Raw genomic sequence first — 19,961 nt, 5'->3', positions numbered from 1 at the left:
AGGCTGGGAAGGGATGTGAAGGGTAAACAAAGGAGGCTGCAATGCTTGGTAAGAAATGTACGCATTATCCTGCCCATGTAATTGTAACTCCTCTGTACAGCATGTTCACAAATAAAATAAAATTAAAAAAAAGAAATGCAAATAAAAAAATACCTTTAGTATTTTAAGAATTTTATGTATAAAGGATTCAAATGCTAAACCAGGAACAATGATGCATGCCTATGGTTTTGCTACTTAGGAGACTGAAGCAGGAGGATTGCAAGTTTGATGCCAACCTGGGCTATGTACCAAGAACTCCATCTCCTTGCCTCAAAAAAATAAAGCATAAACAACAAAACAAAACAGAAAAGATGCATATGTTAAGACCTTTCAAAAAAAGGCAAAGAAATATTGGAAGGTCCAGACTAAATATAATAGCTTTAGGCAGCTCTGTAACATTTTCTACCTAGATCTGACATATGTGCTGATCTGTTTGTTCTTCTACTTACTCCCTAAAGTTTCTCTTACTTCTTTGTATCTCAGGGAACTCAACTCTGCAGGCTATCTTTTCCAGACTCCCTTGCACATTAATTTTATCCAGGAGAAGGAACTACAGATATATCAAATGTCAGAAAATGAGAGATACCCAGATACTTTTTGCCTTAGAGGTCAGGCACCCCCATAGGTCTAGGTCTCTCTTTATCATTCAAGCTCACGTTAGCTGGAGTCCTTCTGTGGTCTACCCCTACCTCTCAGCTCTTCCATGTGCTTGTATCCTCACCTTCCAGGGTCTAATAATAATCCCTATGTTCTTCCAGCAGAGACTATGTAGCAGCTTCCCATCCTTCTCTAGTTTTATCATAGTTTAAGTAATATCCATATTAAATTCCCAAGAGTGTTTTCTGGTATTGACTGACTTCTGACTGCTTTTGACTGAATTCATACATTTATAAATACGTACTTTATATATATATATATATATATATATGTAATTGGGTTCTCTTAACCAGGTAAGGGGCGGTATGTTTTATCACTCTACAGTTTGTAACTAAGAGGAGTAGGGTGCATCCTTCTTTTGTTCCCCTGGGTGAGTCAGGTTTCAGTTTAAAAGGATTCGTAAGAATCCTGCAGTACAGTGGTACAGTGGTAAAAATGAACAACCTAGGCTTAATGTCTTGAATGAGATTTGCTTGTCATGCGCATCTGATATTTCATGGATGGTTGTAGGCATTGGGTACAGAAGTGAGCAGGTGCATCATGACTAAATTTGGTGCCCAGTTTAAATCTATCTGTGCATGTGCAGTAAATATACAACTGATATCCATTTAGAAAATATCATGTATGTCAAACTCTGAATCATCTAAACATCCAAATCTGTGTTGATTGACCATCAAGTTGGACAATAAAAAGAGCTGCCTTCCTACTGGACAGTAGAAAGAACTTTGAGTTGGAGCATATATCCCTTCTTTAGAGCACAGCCAAGTCCTGGACATGAACTCATCATCAAAGAGATAAACTGGGGCCCTGTACTGTTGTCCCACTCCTGTATTGCGAGATGATCAGGAGGCTGAGATCTGGAGGATCAAGGTTTGAAGCCAGTTTGGGCAGAAAAATGTTCAGGATTCCATCTCCAAAATAACCAGCTAAAAGCATGGATGAAGTCATAGATCAAGTGCTAGAGTGCCAGCTCAGCAACTTGTGAGGCCCTGAATTGAAACCCTAATACCACTATAAAGAAGTTAAAAAATAAAAGAGTCTGGGCTGACTCCCAGCAGCTCTTCTTTCTGACCTGTGAGCTGCCGCTTGGAACATCCTATGGCATTTGGTTTCTCTGGCCCCTAATGGGACTTTGTACTTTCCTGTCCATCATTCTTAGTTTACATAGAATTGTGAATAGCTCCACCTGCTCCCAGCAATCTCGTATTTTTCTTCTTTGAGCTTCCATTTTCAGCAGTTATTTTAACAAAGCTTATCAAGAAAGGCAAACTGAACGCACACATTACATTTTCTTAGGAAGTGCATTTCTGTCTTGGAAGTTAGCCATTTTCATATCTTCCACATGATTCATGGAATGCAACTGTGGAAGACAGACTAAAAATACAGACTTCATCAACTAAATGTGAGGCTAAAGAGTGACTGCACTCTTTCAACAGATATTCACAGTTACTGTCCATGATATCTATATGGTCTGTGTGCTCTTCTGACACACACATATCAGTTACTTAATACCATCATTAGGCATTTAAAAACTAAGGCCTAGAGAGGTGAACTAATATAATAATTAACAAATGGTAGAACCAGACCAATTTTACTATGGTGTGGTAGACCTACAATGCCATTCACACATTTTAAATATGATAATGGCTTTGTGCAATTAGCATGATTCTTTCTGAGTTTTATACATTTTGTAATATCTCTCTAGGTTATTCATTTATAGTACTAACATTTTTAGTACTGTTCATTTATAGTACTAACATGTTTTTAAAATATTTTGCATTGTGGGGATATACCATCACATGCCGTTTCTCCATTCTTTTGTGGTTGGGCTTGGTCTGAGGTCATATTCAGATACCATGAATAATCTACTTGAGCCTTCTTTCATAACCAATATCCAGAAGTGCTTCTCCATAATTTATTATGTGCCAAATTCAGATTAAATCCTATGAAAATAATCATTGTAGGGCTGGGAAGGTAGCTCAGTGGTAGAGTGCTTGCCTTGCATGCCTGAAGCCCTGGGTTTGATTCCTCAGCACCACATAAGCGAAAAGGAAAAAAAAAAGCTGGAAGTGGCACTGTGGCTCAAGTGGTAGAGCGCTAGCCTTGAGCTGAAGAGCTGAGGGACAGTGCCCAGGCCCAGAGTTCAGGCCCCATGACCAGACCCCCCCCAAAAAAAGAAAAAAGAAAATAATCATTGTAAAAAATCTTGACATCTATATCTCTAATCATATACATGGAAGTTTATTTGCCTATCGATGTACCAAGTGACATATATGTGTGCATGCACATACACACACACACACACACACACACACACACATCTCTTTTGCTTACTTCAGAGGACAATTTCCTGCTTTTTCTAGATTGTATCTCTCTTTGCAGCACAATGAACACTAAAGATTTGCTTGAGCAAGCAAAACTTTTATTTTTATTATTTGATAGTAACTGATAATTACTGAGTTAAGTTTATATCTTATATTAGGATTATATACTATTTTAATATTTTAGCAATTGTTTCATATTGTTAAACATTGTTTTCATTATCAGTATTTTTGTGTTATTTAATTTTTAATACTATTTTAACAACTCACAAAACAGCCACTAAAATTAATTTATCCTAGCCAGGTGCAGATGGTTCAAACCATAATCCTTGCTACTCAGGCAGGTAAGATCTGAAGATTGAGGTTTAAAGCCAGCCTAGCCAGATAAATGTGACAGACTCTAATTTCTTATTAACCACCAAAAAGCCCAAAGTGAAGCTGTAGCTCAAGTGATAGAGCACCAGTCTTGAGCAAAGAACAAAACAAAACCTCAGGAACAGCACCCAGGCTCTGAGTTCAAACCCTAGTACCAGCACACACACACCCAAAACTATTTGTTTAGCCTGCCATGACACTATATATAAGGAGAAATCATTAGTTATAAAGATTATATGGTATTTTGTGATCTAGTTGTGATAGTTGAAATGTGGTCTAGGGGAATGAGCATTCCTTGCCTTTTGACTCTATGATACCTTAATGCACATGGACTTTCTTGCATCACTTTGACTTTTTTAGAGAAAACATACTAACAATGTAATTTCATTTTTATTATTTCTTATGTATACCTTAATGCACGTGAACTTTCTTGCATCACTTTGCCTTTTTAAAGAAAACATGCTAATAATGTAATTTCATTTTTTCTCATTTCTTATGTCACTAACTTACACATAAATTTATAATACCCAAATACTACAAAGGAAATCTTGGAGAAAACTTAAAATGCCAGTTGTTGTTTTACTAACTACCATAATAAATGTCCTGTGAAAGCAGGGCATGGTGACTCATGTCCATAATTGTTGCCCTTTGAGGCTGCGGACAGAGAATCACAAGTTCAAGGCCAACCTGGGCTGCCTATTGTGATATCCTCAGAAATAAAAGATGCAAAAAACAAGTGGGAAGTTTCTCTGAATTGTTACAGAGTTATGGATTTTTCCATCTACTATAACAAAAGTCAAAATACTCAGAAATAGCAGGGTTAGGGATTCAGTAACCAATTCAAAACCAATATGGCAATGGAAATGGTTACATCATTCATACTAAATCAGTCAGAGGAAATGTGAAAGCTGAGTGTCTATAGTATTTCCACTTAGTGGGTCAGAGTTTAAGGAATTAGGCTGTAAGTTGAGAATTTAATTACTCTTTGAAAGGCTGTTTCCAAATGGCTCTTAGAGGTTTGTGGCTCATAGGTTTTTAAATCAATGCTCTACCTTCCTGCCTCAGTTGAAATGAGATTATGTACAGTTACCAGAAGATATTTTGAAGTATAATTTTTATTGTAACAGAAAGTTATAAAAAATATACATGAATTCTACCATACATGAGACCCTTATATCCAGTTTTGTCTTTCTTTCTTTTTCTTTCTCTCTTTTATTCTTTCTTTCTTAATTTCTTTTTTTTGGGGGTGGGGGGACCTTACACTTTCATTAGGCTTTCAAGACTATTTTATGAGTGAGTAACCACATAAGACTGGAAGTTTTAACTCTTAGCTGTTGGCTTCTGTGTTCTAATTTGTCTCCTTTAACCCTCAGGCCTGGCAAAGTAATATGCTAGGGTGAGAACACAACACCTTTAATCTGATCTTCACCACTAATTTCCCCTTCTGAGCCTCTCAGAGACCTAAAAAAGGAAAGTTCTAGAAATGTCCAGGAGCAACAATTTTATCTCTATTTAAAGTTGCACTTGGAAGCCTCTGCTTATCTAGCTATAGTTTTTTTTTTTTGGACACAAAAGCAGCCAGCTTTTCTCCACCTTGCGGGGTTCCAAATTATGATATTCTCAAGTCAATTTACACGGCAGGATGCAAGAGAGCGAACCTCTTTTGGCAAAACTGTGCTGCCTTTCACCTCTGTTTACAGATTCATCCAGCTCAAGTTTGAGAGCATTGACTACAGTATGGATTTGGAAGGTATCAAGATTCTGTAAGAGTATATGCCAGCCCACTGAATGCTATTCCACTATTCCCTCAAGAAGATGCCTTGGCATGGTTGGAGTCAGATATACAGCTAGCACAGCTGGACCAGCTGTTCTGCTCTTGCATATTGTATCAAAATGCATTGGCTCAGTAACCCAGGGCAATTAAATCTTCCATCTGCCCTAGCATCTTCTCCAGAGTCAGTTCTATATTTTAGGGTTGTCACTTGGAGCCCTTTCCGTGCCTCTGAAGTTATTATTATAGCTGACATTCTCAGTTGCAAATAGCAGTGTCCACTCCGGCAAGTTTATGCAGAGAAAAGGTTGCTTCATAAGCAATTAGCTGCCTCAGGGATCACTGGAAAGGTCAAAGTGCCAATGTCTGAAGTTACTGTGTGAGTTATTTCAAGTAGCTATTTGGAAAGATTGTATTATCTCTTTTTACTGCATAATGTATATATATAATATATAATGTATAGAAACTAAACTGCATCAGTAAGCATCTGGTTATATGTGTTATATATTGTATATACACAATGTTTTCTTTATGTATGGTGTATTCACATGTTTATCTTCGGGAAGGTGTAGAACTTGAGGGGGGAAAGTGAAAAGTGCACCAGTTGAGTGCACTGGATACTGATAATAGTGAACTACACAACTCGAGGGTGGAGATGGGAAGGAGGGACTGGGAGACAGTGAGGGAATAGAAGGCACTGTGCAAAGGGAAATGTACTTATTACCTGATTCGTGTCATTGTAATCCCTCTGCACATCACCTTTAAATAAGTAAAAAAAAAAATAAGTAAATAACTAAAAACAAAAAATGGATTTCATTGAAGTTTTATGTATATAACTATTTTCACAAATTGTATTTAGGTGAATGTATATGTATATGCACATATACATTGTCTCATCAAAGTGAAACAGGATATTTCCTGTAAAGAAATTGATTACAAAATATTTACCAATCTTTATTATCCTATCGTTCTCTACTTATTTTGCCTGCTGTTCTCAGGTTAAAAAATTAATTAAATCTCTTGTGTTTAAGGGCTTGTATGCACTCTGGTGTCTTATTTTATAAAAAGCTAGCAAAGGGAACATCTTTCTGGCTTTTCTACTGTGTTGAGTGTTAAGCTCATAAGTTATTTTTCCTGCTACTATAAGATTTTCTTTGGATCTTTTCCTGAGACAAGATGAGAGTAAACAGACAAGTGGTTGCATTTTTACTTCTATCTATATTTTTAAAGACCAAAGACATTAAAATCTCAGCCATTTTAAATATAAATTCTGGATAACCTACCAAAGATTTTGTCATCTAAATCTCCTTGCTACTGTGATTTTCTATTAAAAATTATTTATCTCATTTGAGTGACAGGGTTGGGATCTGTTATTTTCTTCCCCAAAACTTTGGTGAATCTCACTTTGTTTATAAAATGGAGGCAGTAATACCCATCTTGCAAGATGTTTATAGTCAGTAAGAAAATATTTCATAAATTACCATATCAGAATGCAAAGCATAGGAGAAAGTGTATTAAAGACATTATAAGATCAGATAAAGTTATAATGTACATAGTTTGCTTCAGCTAAAGAGGTGAAGGAAAGCTACAATTGAAAGATGGACTAGAATGTAAGAATAACACTGAAGTATCTTAAAATCCTTCAAAATTTCAGTAAATTTAATCCAGTTCTATTTGATTGGACAGTCCTATATGTATACTGGATGCCTTGGTTTGGATAGGAAGCATCCTCGTATGCTGAAGGCTTGATCCCCAGGGGGTGATATCAAGAGACCAGTGGAGCCTGAGGACCCAAAGACCATCAATGGATCCATATGAACTCATAGCCCAGTGGGCTTTTAGAAAGTTGGGGACTATAGTTTCCCTTATTTGCAATAACTAATATATGTCTAGGACAAACAGAAAAGGTCAAAAGCTATGTACATATGACCATATAAGATAATGGTAAGCAAAATAAACCCCAAGATAGGGACACAAGTGGTTTTATCTTTCTTGTTGTTGTATTTAATGTATTCATAATGTACCATGTGATTTTTTTTGTTTCTTTTGTATGTTCTTCCCCCATGTATAACCCCTGTTTTCACTATATTTGATTCCGGTGCCCTGCATCTTGTATATGCATTTTTTTTCTAATTTGGGGAGGGGAAAGGAAATAACAAAGTGCAGAAATAGGGATACACATCGACCCGTTGTAACAATGAGATGTACAAGATACTATGTTGAAAATGAACTTTACAATTTCAGGGGGCAGGGAGAGGGAAAGGAGGAGTTGGGGAGGTGGGAAGGGAAGGGAGGTGGGGAGGGAAGGAATGGTAGGGGAAAAACAAAGGAGGGGTAACAATGCTTGATAGGAAATGTGCTCATGTAACTGTAACCCCTCTGTACAGTAATATATATATATGTGTGTGTGTATGTGTGTGTGTGTGTGTATAGATATAGATATAGATATATATAATTGGGGACTAGTTGGGGACATGCCTTTGAAGGATAAATCTTATCCTGGCCTTGTCCTTTCTTTCTCTCCTTCCCAGCTGACATGAGGTGAGCATCTCTGCTCCTCTGTGCCCCTCTGTGGTGATAGTCTGCCCCACCTCAGGCCCAAAGCAATGGAGTCAGCCAATCATGGACTCCAGCCTCTGACATCACAGGGCTCAACAAAACTTCCTTTGTTGTAGTTGATTTTTCTTCTGTATTCTGTCACAGCAATGAGAAACGAGCCTACTTGAATTAGTAGATTATCAGGTTTTGCATATTACTGTTTAGTAAGCCAACCTTGCCTGTGGATTTATTATATGCAGTTTTGACTAAGAATGGTAATGAAAAGAAAAAAGGAAGTAGGGAAAGAAAGGAAGGAAGGAAGGAAAGGAGGGAGGGGGGAGGAAGGGAGGGAAGAAGGGAGAGAGGGAGGGAGGGAAGGAAGGAAGGGAGGGAGGGAGGGAAGCAAGGAAGGAAGGCAGGGAAGGAAGGAAGGCAGGGAAAGAAGGAAGGAAGGAAACAAGGAAGAAAGGAAAGGAAGGAGGGAAGGAAGAAAGGAAAAGAAGGAAGGAAGGGAGAAAGGAAGGGAGAAAGAAAGGAAGGAAGGAAGGAGGTTTAAAACTAAAATGTTAATTTCCCACATATGCATTATACAACTCAGAATTGATGTGGAATCAAGCTCTTGGTTAGTCATGCATTATGGTCAGTTGTGTTGAAGTTGCTGTCTCATTAGCTAAGTGTTTCTCTGCCCTTCATTTTGTGAAAATTATGCCAAAAAAGACAGTTAAAAAGTTATGGTTATTTCTGAAGCCAAAGTGGTCACTTAATGTGCTTGATTTAAGTAACAAAATAAACATTTTAGATGCAGTGAAAGACAGCATGTCTTTGGTGCAAGTTGGGTAGCATTACAGGAGAAATTAATCATAGGACCAAATACTATGTGTCCTGAGCACTCCTGATTTTTCCTTAGTGATGATCTTCTTGGAGCCATGTACTTTCAGATGTCAATGGTCTGCTGTACTTCTACTCTGCAAAGTCTTCTTTACCATGTCTATTGCAATAAAATTAGCTTTATATTTTGATGAAGAATTTTCCTGAGTATAGATATGTTCTTCAAGATAATTGTTGCAAAATAGGAATTGTGTCATAATTGAAAATACCCCAGGCAAACATCTCTGACCCACATTTGACTATAACTAATTTAGTTCTCAGAAATAGGACAGAATGGTATTAATAGGATTTTCTCCTTATTAACATTATTGAACTAGTCAATATACCTATATTGTATTTCTGTGGCATCCAGTGGTTGGAGTAAATCAGTGGAGAATTCCATTTATAATGCAATACACATGCCTTTCTGGATTAGACAGATTTACAATAAATTGCTGACATCAGATGGAATTTTAGAGCAGTTTCCCATGGTTGCTAACTTATGCTCATTTATTTTCAGTGAATGCCATAACTCCACAGATCGAATCAAAGTCAGAGTGTGGGATGAAGATGATGACATTAAATCCAGAGTCAAGCAACATTTCAAAAAGGAATCCGATGATTTTCTGGGACAAACAATTGTAGAAGTAAGAACGCTGAGTGGAGAAATGGATGTCTGGTACAACTTAGGTGATTATATCTACTTAAAAATAACTTAAAATTACAGGATATTGGTGGCATATTCCTAGCCTGGCCTTGAGCAAAACTGATGACCGTATATGATTTTTATTAGAATTGAAAAATAACCTAGCAGCAGCATCAGTGTTTTTCTGTGAAGAACATGATCCAAAGTCATCTTAATCACACACTCTGAAATGTCTTAATTAAATTTTTGAGGAATGATGATCATGACTCAAAAGTTGTCACAGCCCCAGTGATATAAAGAATCATCACTTAGCTCACCAATATGCTTTAGCAGCTTAAAGACTGCTCTTGGCATTTTTATTACTTGCAAACTTGAAATAATATAATAGTTGAAAAAGTAAATCTAGGGTTTCTCACAGAGTTAATGCAAGTCTAAATTATGTAATAATTTAAAGAAGGAAACAGATTTAACTTAATCTGGGCACTAATGATCAACTAGACTACAAAGTCATTACCAGGTATATTTTATTAAAAGAAATATTCCTTAAAGAGGATTAGGACTTCTATAATATTGGAGTCGAATTTTTAATCTAAGTGACAATGAGTATCTTCCCACATTTGTTTAAATTATTAAATAACTTTATATATGAAAGCTGAGATGTCAGGAAAACTATAGGCCCTTGACCCTATGTAATAGTCACAAATTATATTTTAGCGAAAGAGGTTTACCTATGCATAAATTGTTTGTCTCCCTTCTTAGTGAGCATATCCTTGACTTAGTAAAGTTCTAAGAACAGAAATCCCTCGTTTGTTCTTTAAACAACACATTTATGAGTTATATTTGTTTGCTGAAGAACTCCAACATGCTATTACTAAAATCAGCTGTCTAGCTTTCATGCTGAAACTCTTTTTGTCTAGCGAGGAAATTATAATTCAGCACAATGGTTGGCCTTGACAATTGATCTTCAGTTAACAGTGTTGTGCTCTCATTGTTGAACCTGAGGTGGGGGGAGGTAATGAAGAGGGAAAAAGTGGCGGGGGGAGAAGGAGAGAGGAGAAAAGCAAATTTCAGCTTTCTTAGCTCTGTGTAAAGTTCTTTGTATAACTTCCCTGCTCAGAATTCATCCCACCACACAAAGAAAGACTTGGACACAGGCCCTGTCAATCCTCTCAGAATCTCCTTCCCGTAGAACAGTTGGGATAATAATAGTTAAAATCCAAAGAACAATAAAGTTCCCCTGAAACTCTGAAAAGAGGCAGGTGGCATGCAGATGCCAGGAACTGCATTTCTCTTGGGGGCCAGCCAAGGATTACTGTTTGTTGAGAATCAAAGGTTCTCTGCTGGCAGGAAAAAATTGCATGGTCCTAGGACTGTCAGAAAAGAGTCTTTACAACCCAGTGATGATTAAATAGTAAGATGAGACATCAGCAGTCATGCCACAAGAGGAAAGTGGCTTCATGACTTAACTACAACTTTATTTTTATCTTTAAGTAATTGTACAAAGGGGTTTCAATCCAACATTTTAGGTTATGAGTACAATGCATCTTGATCGATGTCATGACTTTCATAATTCTCCCTCATCTGTCCCAACCCCACTAATTCCCTCAAGTTACCTGTTTCCATTGTCACATATGTACATCGAATCTAACAAAAAATGTAGTTGCATTAATCAATGTGGCCAATCAAAGGAGTTTCCAGCATAGATTTTGTGTTAATTTGCTTAAATCGTAGTTTTCTTTATTAAAATGTAAACCTAACTTCTGTATATTTAACTGTGGAATGTATCAAACTTAGACCCATACTATATTCACACTCCAGAAATTTTGTGAGTAGGCTTTTATTTCTGTCAGATCTACATATCAGTCTTCCCCTCTCTCTCTCTCTCAAACACACACACATACAAATGCATACTTTGAATGAATTGACAGCATATTGATTCCGCTTAAATCATCAATTAATATTTATATACATAATACATGTTTATATGTAATATTTGTAAATATTTGTGAATCTACAAAGGCTCTCTACCGACTATAATTCTATGAATCACTAAAAATAAAAATTATTTTGTTGTGCTTGGTGTGGAGGTTACCCAGAACCTTGTTTCATTATTACCAGTCCAGAAAAAAAAAAGAACATGAGCATTGAGAGATTGTAAGTGAAAATCCTTTAGTTTTTCTGAAGGTTAACTTTAGTCCTCTTATTTTTAATTGCCACATTAATTTTACTATATAAACTGATCACATGCATGCATATCCAATATGAAAGGACAATATCTTTTTGTGATTGACATTTTCTATTTGGAAAAAATTTGTAAGATAGTTTAACAATTACTGTGACATAATAAGGACATATTTTAAATTGTGAATCACCATGGTTATATCATTATACTGGATCTAAAAAAATCAGTAGGTTATACGCATATATGCTTTTTATTACATGTTTTGAGAACTTGAATAAGAAATCTTCTATAAGTGACATAAATAACCACATACTATTTATTTATTTATTTATTGCTTCATCAGAGAAACGGACAGATAAGTCGGCTGTATCAGGAGCCATTCGGTTGAAAATCAATGTGGAAATAAAAGGAGAGGAGAAAGTTGCTCCATATCATATACAATATACATGTTTACATGAGGTAAACATACTTTATTAAAGATAAAGCATACTAAAGAAAATATGCTTGATGGTGGATCATAAGACAGAGTAGTAAAGTTTTGTTTTGGTTTTATCATGGAGTTGGGTTTATGGAGTTGTGGCTGGATTCTGACTCTACATTGTGCTGGTCTTCTGTATTGACCCTTTTTCTTTAATGAGACTTTAGAATATATTCATGAGACAGATGATATAGGAAAGACTCATTGATCCCCTGGTCCCTTTAATTAGTATCTTGGGTTTCTTTTAGATGCTTTGTATTGGACAGGAAGGTTAGAGCTCTCACTGAAGAATTCTCTGATGAAAAGGATACTTGACCCATATAGCAAAAAGATGAGGGACTAACTTCAAACAGATAAAGTACCTTTCCCTAAGAGACATTAAAAAGGCAGTTTTGCTATTTTGTTTATTATTTTCCCTAAACACATCTGTGAAAATTTAAACCTGTGGATATTTGGTATATGTGAATCTTTGCACTTCATTTTACTAAAAAGAATATGAGAACGACCATTTTAATTATTCATTACAGTAATTGGTTACAGAACCAATGTTTAATTACAAAATTAAGCATTGGTTCCAAATATGCTTAATTGTGAGAACCAAAGCATTGGTTCTGCTACTCTGGTCATAGGAAGAGAAGATTTGTGCTTTTAAGCTTCTCTTTGCAGAAATCTTTTTCTCCTGGTTCAAGAACCAGAAAAAGAGAGAATCCAAGAAACACATCTTCACTTGATCCAAGCTAAATCCATACTGTAGTTTCAAACCTGTTAGAAGAAAAGAATTGAGAATATTGATTTTTTTCCCCACCACAAAATTCTCAGAAACTTGTTTTGAGCCTCTATCCATTACCCTAATCTTGCCATTTTGCAGATAAAGCCCATTTATACCATTCATTTAACTAAATTCTGTGTCAGTGTATCCAACCTCATATTATTCAACCAGAGTACTATAATTTACTCAGAGTCCATGATTGCAAAATATTTTTATATACAAACATTTTTACTTCCTTCTGGAAATTGCTAGATGGATACAAACTATTAAAATTTCTGATCGTATATAGTCCTAGACAACAGTAAAGGCAGACTTTATGAGACAAAATATTCAGGATATTCCTATTGCTTTTAGATATTGGCACAGTATTAAAAGTAACTGTATACAAGTATATTTTACTGAAACTTACAGTTAGGTCTGTTCTGAGGACACACTGAACAATTGATAACCCACTTGCTTTCAGAATCTGTTCCATTACTTGACTGAAGTGAAAGCTAATGGTGGAGTGAAGATCCCAGAGGTCAAAGGAGATGAAGCCTGGAAGGTTTTCTTTGATGATGCTTCCCAAGAAATAGTTGATGAATTTGCCATGCGTTACGGGATTGAATCCATTTATCAGGCTATGACGTAAGTACTAAAAAAAAAAAAAATACGTGGTCTGAAATGTCTGTTGAAATCTAAAGAGAAAACTCATTCATCTCATTTCCTGTCATTCAAATGAAGCATATTATTTAAGAGGGCTACATTTTGTTGTACTTGTTTTTATTTTGTTTTTATTTCTGGTGGTGGTGGTGGTGCGTGTGTGTACACACGCATGCTTGCATGCATGCAGGTATGCATGTTCAGTGCTCTAATACTTAAGCCATAGCTCCACTTCTAGCCTTTTGGTAATTAATTGGAGATAAGAGTCTCAAAAACTTTCCTGCTTAGGCTGGCTTCAACTGTGATCCTCAGCTCTTGGCTCCTGAGTAGCTAGAATTACTGGTGTAAGGCACAGGCGCTCAGCTTATACGTGTTTTATATTGAGCATAACTTTCAAGTATTTGGAGTGAATGATTCACTATCACCATGTTCACTTCTCTTGATTAGCCCCAGCACGCTCTAGGGAACAGAAATATAAATTCTCTACCAACCAGATCCCCTGAATGAGAAATTGGGAAATGGAACCCAACATTTTATGTTTTAACCAGCTATGTAGGTAATTCTCATATACTTCTAAGTTTGAGAACTATCTTATTTGACATCTGCCAAAACTAACGACCTGATGTGAATAAGGTTACATAGCCAGTTCTAGATTCATGATAAAAATGCAATGCAATTGTAGTTGAGCAAATCAGAAAGAGGAGTTGTTTTTCAGAATTATACTTCATCTCAGCTTATCATGGTATATCTCTGGATGTCAGAGACTTTCAGGTACCAAAAGCAAATGAAACAGAATTTGAAATTTTTAAGCTGATACAGATATCAACTCCAACATTTGTATATAAGCATTTTGGCACAAACCATATTAACCATTTTTAACATTTAGAAAAGTCCTAGAAACTGATATTTTTAAATCAGATGTGAAATACAACTTCTCGATGATGTTTTGACCATAATTTCAAAATGATGCTTCAACAATTGAACTATATAAACATGATTTCTAACCTATTGTGAGCTTTCACCACAAGAAACAAATGAGAAGGCAACAATGCTTGATAAGAAATGTACTCATTACCTTGCTCATGTAATTGTAACCCCTCTGTACAGTATTTTCACAATAAAAAAAGTTTTAAAAATCCCCACAAATTAATTAACTACCACCAACAACAACAAAAAGAAGATACTGTAGAACTGCATATATCAAGTTTATCTCAGAACTACTTCCTCTTAATTTTTAAAAGCACAAAAGAAAAGAAAACAATGTCTTATCTATGTAGTAAGGGGATGTGCAAGTTTGGGCCAGTACAGAAACAACCTGATTCTCTTTTCCTACATTTTCCTACATATACTATTGGATAAAAACAACTCACATTGCAGTTTCTTTTTGATGCTTAAAGACCCCTGTATGCTTAGCCAAATCCCCAGGTGACTTCATAATCTTCTGCTTAGTGCAGGTTCTTTGCTTTCCCTTAAGTACATTGCCACTTCTTTGAAGATGGATTTGGAGAAGAAATAAATAAGAGGAAGTGTAGATTAAGTCAGAGAGTATGGTAGTACATTATTAATTTTTTCTCCGTAGATTGTTCCTTATAGCAAGGGAGCTGAACCTGTTTGGCTGGTAAATAACATGTTCACTAAGATTCAATTTCCCAGTCTTCCAAGATACTTCCTGCTTAGTGTAAATGCACGTATTACCTTTAAAAAAAACCATAGACCATACCTTTTAAAAAAACTATAAGGACACAATTATTCATCTTATTTGTTGCATGAAAGAATATGTCCTTATTCTAGAGCATTCTTGAGGAAGGAGGAGAGCACAATTTTCCTGCTTAGAGAAGTGCTTGATCAAGCACCGAAGAATTTGTACCCACCTAACAAACAAATGAAATCATCTTTCTAAAATACAGGCACACACCTATAATCCTAGCTCCTCAGGAGACCAAGATCAAGAGGACTGCATTTTGAGGCTGGCATAGTTAGGAAAACTTCATGAGACCTCCATCTCAACAGCTATTATCCCAGCTATCAGGGAACTTAAATAAGAATACTTTTGTGAAAATATGCCTCCCCAAAGCCAATCATGTCCAGCAAAACAAAAGTCAGTGTACTGAAGTGTAAAATAAAATTAATTTTAGATTTGTTGAGAGGCAACATGTCACTGACAAAAGTTGGGTGGCATCATGGGAAAATTAATCATACACCTACAACTAGCACGCAACATTATCTAGTTTTTGATAAGTAGTATTAATGTCATGCACAACCATAATTTTTATAGCAGTAATGTAGCCTATTTCATGTGGTTATGTGTTATGGATACTCAGAACTACATACAAATAGTACAGGTGAATGTGAGACTGTTTAGACTACTGAAATCAAATATTTGTGCTATTTCATCAATGGTGATCTCCTCAGAACAATATGCCCATGGATATTAAGTCTCAAGATATGTATGTTTTCTCACTGTTGGACTGTTTAGTTATTTATATATTTGGAGTGTTAACTGCTTATTATATGTATAGTTTGCAATTACCTTCTCCCATTCTTCACTCATTGATTATGTTTGTTGTTCTGCAGAAGCTTTCAAGTTTTATATCATCCTATTTATTTTTACTTTTGTTCTCAGTTCCTTTGGGCTCATATCCAAATAGCCATTGGCCAGACCAATGTTATAAAGCTTTCCCCTTTGCTAAATGGACTCTCTGCATTTAATGCAAATCCTAGAAATAAAATAAGCATTCTTGTAATAGTTCTGAGGAAACAAACATGAATTAGGCATCAGCATCACCATTTGGGGAGCTGGAAGTAAATTTGAGACTCAGACAAATGAATGACTTCTTTAGGTCTATATTTCCCTATTTTCCTCTCATAGTTTCATACTTTGAGGTCCTACATTTAAGTTGATTTTTTTATATAGCATGAAATAAGGGTTGGTGTCATTTTTCTGCATGTGGATATCCACTTTTCCTAGCATATGTATTGCAAAGACTTACCTTTTTTTACATCCTGTGTTTTTGACACTTTGGTTAAAAAATCAACTGGCTGTCATTTCACTTTACTTCTGATCTCTCTGTTCCATTGGACTCTGTCAGTTTTTATACTGGTTTCATGCTATATTATTCACAATTTAAGCATTATTTTTGAGCCTGTTAGTCTAGCTTTTCCCAGGGAGCATAAAACGGCATTTGTTAAATTGTTTTGACAGTTTACTTGTAGAAGTGTAGACAAGTGCTTTTAACATTGTTAATCCATTGTTTTTTTTAAATCAAGTCTTTGAGGGGAGGAGAAGAATGCTAAACATTTCTGGGAATTTCAGCAGTACTTTATGACCTTTTTTTGTTTTCCTTTTCTGAAGGGGTACTTTTTAAAAGGTTTTTTGCAAGATGGATTCACTCAATCATTTTAAACTGTTGTTTTTTAACTGTTAATCCTGTTCACCCTTCAGAATAGTGTAAGTAATATTGGAACTGTAGCCTCTAAAAGGAAAAAGGGAATTTTTTTTTAAAACAAGTGGTTAGAAGCAAGAAAAAAATGTTTGTTTTGGGTGTAACTACACATAAAAAGAATGTGCACATAAATGCAGAGCATTTTGTCAAATTTTATGTAGGATAGAAGCCCCTTAGCTGGGAGTTCTGCAAAGGGCAGATTCCCTCAAGCATATACTCCCTAGGTTTCAACCAGTCCATTGCTGATGATAGGAAGAAGTGACCAACACATGTTATCTATGTTCAGATGCACAGCCTGATATAGCCTATCAGGATTAGACTTTCCATTTTAGAGATGGAAAAATTTCAACTGAGCAGTGATAATCCTACTTAATTTTTTTTAAAAAAAGTAGTATATATTAATGGTATAAACTGAGGGATTGCATTGTGCTTTTCCATACATGTACTTTGATCATAGTCACCTTTCCTCCAACCAACCCTATTTGTAAAAATTTTCTTACAGTATTTTTAAAATGAGTTTTGGATAGTTCTATTTTTCTAAGTTAATGTAAGAGTACTGTTTTGCTGGTCATCCAGCAAGTGGCTTATACCTGAAATCTAAGGATTAAAGTTCAGAGCCAGCCAGGACAGGAAACCCCACAAGACTCTTACTCCAATTAACCATCAAAAATTCAAGAAATAGAGCTGTGCCACAAATGGTAGAGCACTAGCCTTGAGCACAAAATCTCAGGGACAGCACCCAATTCTCAAGCCCCACAGCATACACACATACACACACACACACACACACACACACACAAACATCACACACAGTGCCACACACATACATACATACACACATACACACATACACACAAAAGTACACTAAAAGTTGAATTAGCAATATTTTAATGTATATTTTATACATTTTTAAAAGAAGGTAGCAATGTGATAATCATGCATTAAAGATATTGCATACATTGTTTTTCTTTTTTTCCTTTTTTCTAATTGTGAAAATACCATACAGAGGGGTTACAATTATATAGGCAAGGTAATGAGTACATTTTTTATCAAGCATCATTGCCTCCTCCTTTGTTGCATACATTGTTTTTCAATCACAAAAATCTAAAACTCCAGGCAGAGGTGATACAATGACCATTTGAGTTCATGGTATGCATTAAAGGTACTGTATACATTTTTTTTCAATCACAAAAATCTAAAACTCTAGGCAGAGGTGACACTATTGAGTTCATGGTATTTTTGGTTGTTTTTGTAAAGTATGTACAGATTCATAATATGCTCATACATATGCATGTATTGGCCTAAAAGTATACAAGGATGCTTGCTTTGGCAGTTTAAGGGTTTCTTTTTCATATTTACAGAGCACTTGTGTGCTGCCAGCATCCACCAGCAGACCTTAAATTGAAAGGCAAATCCCTAAACACTTTCCATTCTTTGCCATGTCTTTATTCAAATGTAGTACTCTTTTAGGCAGGGGAAAGACATTCATCTGCTCCTACTGGCAGGCTCTAAGTTAGTCTCAAAGCATAAGAAGAAGAAGAATAGGAGCAACCTGTGAATTTTGTCTTGCTAGGAGCAGAACATATATCATCCTGAGGGTGTACCATCCCAGGTGTTCTTCCAGCCTCTCTTCTTTCTGTGTGGAATAAGGATTGATTGTCAGTCAGCCCTTCTGGGAAGCAAGCTAGGCCCAAATCTCTGATGCAGAAGAATACAATGAATGGCCCCCAGAAATACCTTCCCATGTCTTTCTTGTTAGGTTAACAGTTTAGTAGATTAGATACTAGTAAAGTGGTGGGTACTTCTCAGTCTTACCAACTTCCATAAAATTAGGGAATATTCCTGCCAGGTATTAGGAAATTGTTGACTGTGCTATTGGGATTTGAAATCATTTTTTATTTCCTTTGAAGTTTCCAGGCGAGGCTTAAAAGGTGTGGTGACTCAGCTATCTACTGCCCATCCCACCCTAGAAATTACCTGTTAAATTTTAACTTAGAACTGCAATATTTCCATCAGTTCTCTAAGATGAATACATGGCTAATGTTCTGGAAATTTTCAAATACTGCTCTCAGTATACTGATGATGAATAGAGCATTATTAACCTTCAAAGTAGCTATCATCATTACAGCTTGCCTGCTATGCTCACAAGGTAATTGGATGTTGTCATAAACTGTCATATTCAGGGTACCTACTGAGCCCATGTCCTCTGCTCTTTGATTCTGCATCACTTCCTTTAGTTCATATTGCTTTATTTTGATCAAGAAAAAGTTATTGGTTAAATCCTGGGGATGGGAAGTGAGTAGGCTAAGTATGATCTAGATAAGAGGACTTGAAAATAAGAACTATGCATATTGCAGAAGAAACAGATATGCATACAACATGTCACAATGAAGAGAGACAGATGTGATCCAAAGGAAATGAGGAAATACATATACTCTCATGTTCATGGTTTGTTTATTCTCAATTATATGATACAGAATGTACCTCTATCCTGCACTTTAACTGATTAAGAAACATGGCAGTATAAATTTACAAATAAATCTTTTTTTACAAATACTTTCTGACTACAGTACCTGATGAGTGTTAGCAGTATTTGAAATAGGGAAGAAGTGTCCATTTCCTCTTCTACCTGCCAGTTTGATTTTTAATAAGTTTTTTATTGTGAAAATACTGTACAGAGGGGTTACAATCACATGAGCAAGGTAATGCAAACATTTCTTATAAAGCATTGGTTTTTGCTTCCAATATGTACATAACTCAATGGAGTCACTTTGAGATTCACCTGAGCAACCAGCTTCTACCATAAAACTCAAGGGAAGCTACACAAAGTTCACATGAGAGAGCCACAATCTGCCACAATCTACCCTGACCTACTTAATCTTGGGTATCTTTGGGCATCTCTCACTTTGCTTCTCATTTCCTCTGGGTGAAAACTCCTGTCTTTCCAGAAACAATAATGTTGTGAAGGAATCATAATGATTATTTGTCAATCCAATCATTTCTGTCCTCACTCTCTAAGAGTCTTACCATAATTCACTTCCTTCCCCCTACATGATCCCTATTCTGCCCATTCTGATCCCTGGCTTTCTGCTTCCTATCTGGCTTTTTTTTTCTCCATGATTTATGTTTGAAGGAATTCTAAGGTGCTGCTGCCATCTTGATCCAGCACCAAAACTTTCAGGTAGCAGTGAAAGAAGTAGAGATTAGCCAGGCAACAGTGGTTCATGCCTATA

General features: G+C 36.0%; 1 protein-coding gene across 1 annotated transcript in view; it reads left to right on the top strand.

The window, feature by feature from the left end:
* Positions 1-19,961, top strand: part of Unc13c (unc-13 homolog C (C. elegans)) — a 276,186-nt gene that overhangs the window by 117,181 nt on the left and 139,044 nt on the right. The window contains exons 10-12 of the mRNA XM_013010022.1: positions 9,089-9,258; positions 11,740-11,855; positions 13,107-13,270. Of these exons, the coding sequence (XP_012865476.1) occupies positions 9,089-9,258; positions 11,740-11,855; positions 13,107-13,270 (450 nt within the window). The remainder of the gene's footprint in view (positions 1-9,088; positions 9,259-11,739; positions 11,856-13,106; positions 13,271-19,961) is intronic.

This window comes from Dipodomys ordii, unplaced genomic scaffold (genome assembly GCF_000151885.1).
Source record: "Dipodomys ordii isolate 6190 unplaced genomic scaffold, Dord_2.0 Scaffold11, whole genome shotgun sequence".
NCBI classification, from domain to species: domain Eukaryota; kingdom Metazoa; phylum Chordata; class Mammalia; order Rodentia; family Heteromyidae; genus Dipodomys; species Dipodomys ordii.
The sequence above is the reverse complement of the archived record's forward strand: the minus strand, read 5'-3'. Positions and strand labels throughout refer to the sequence as shown.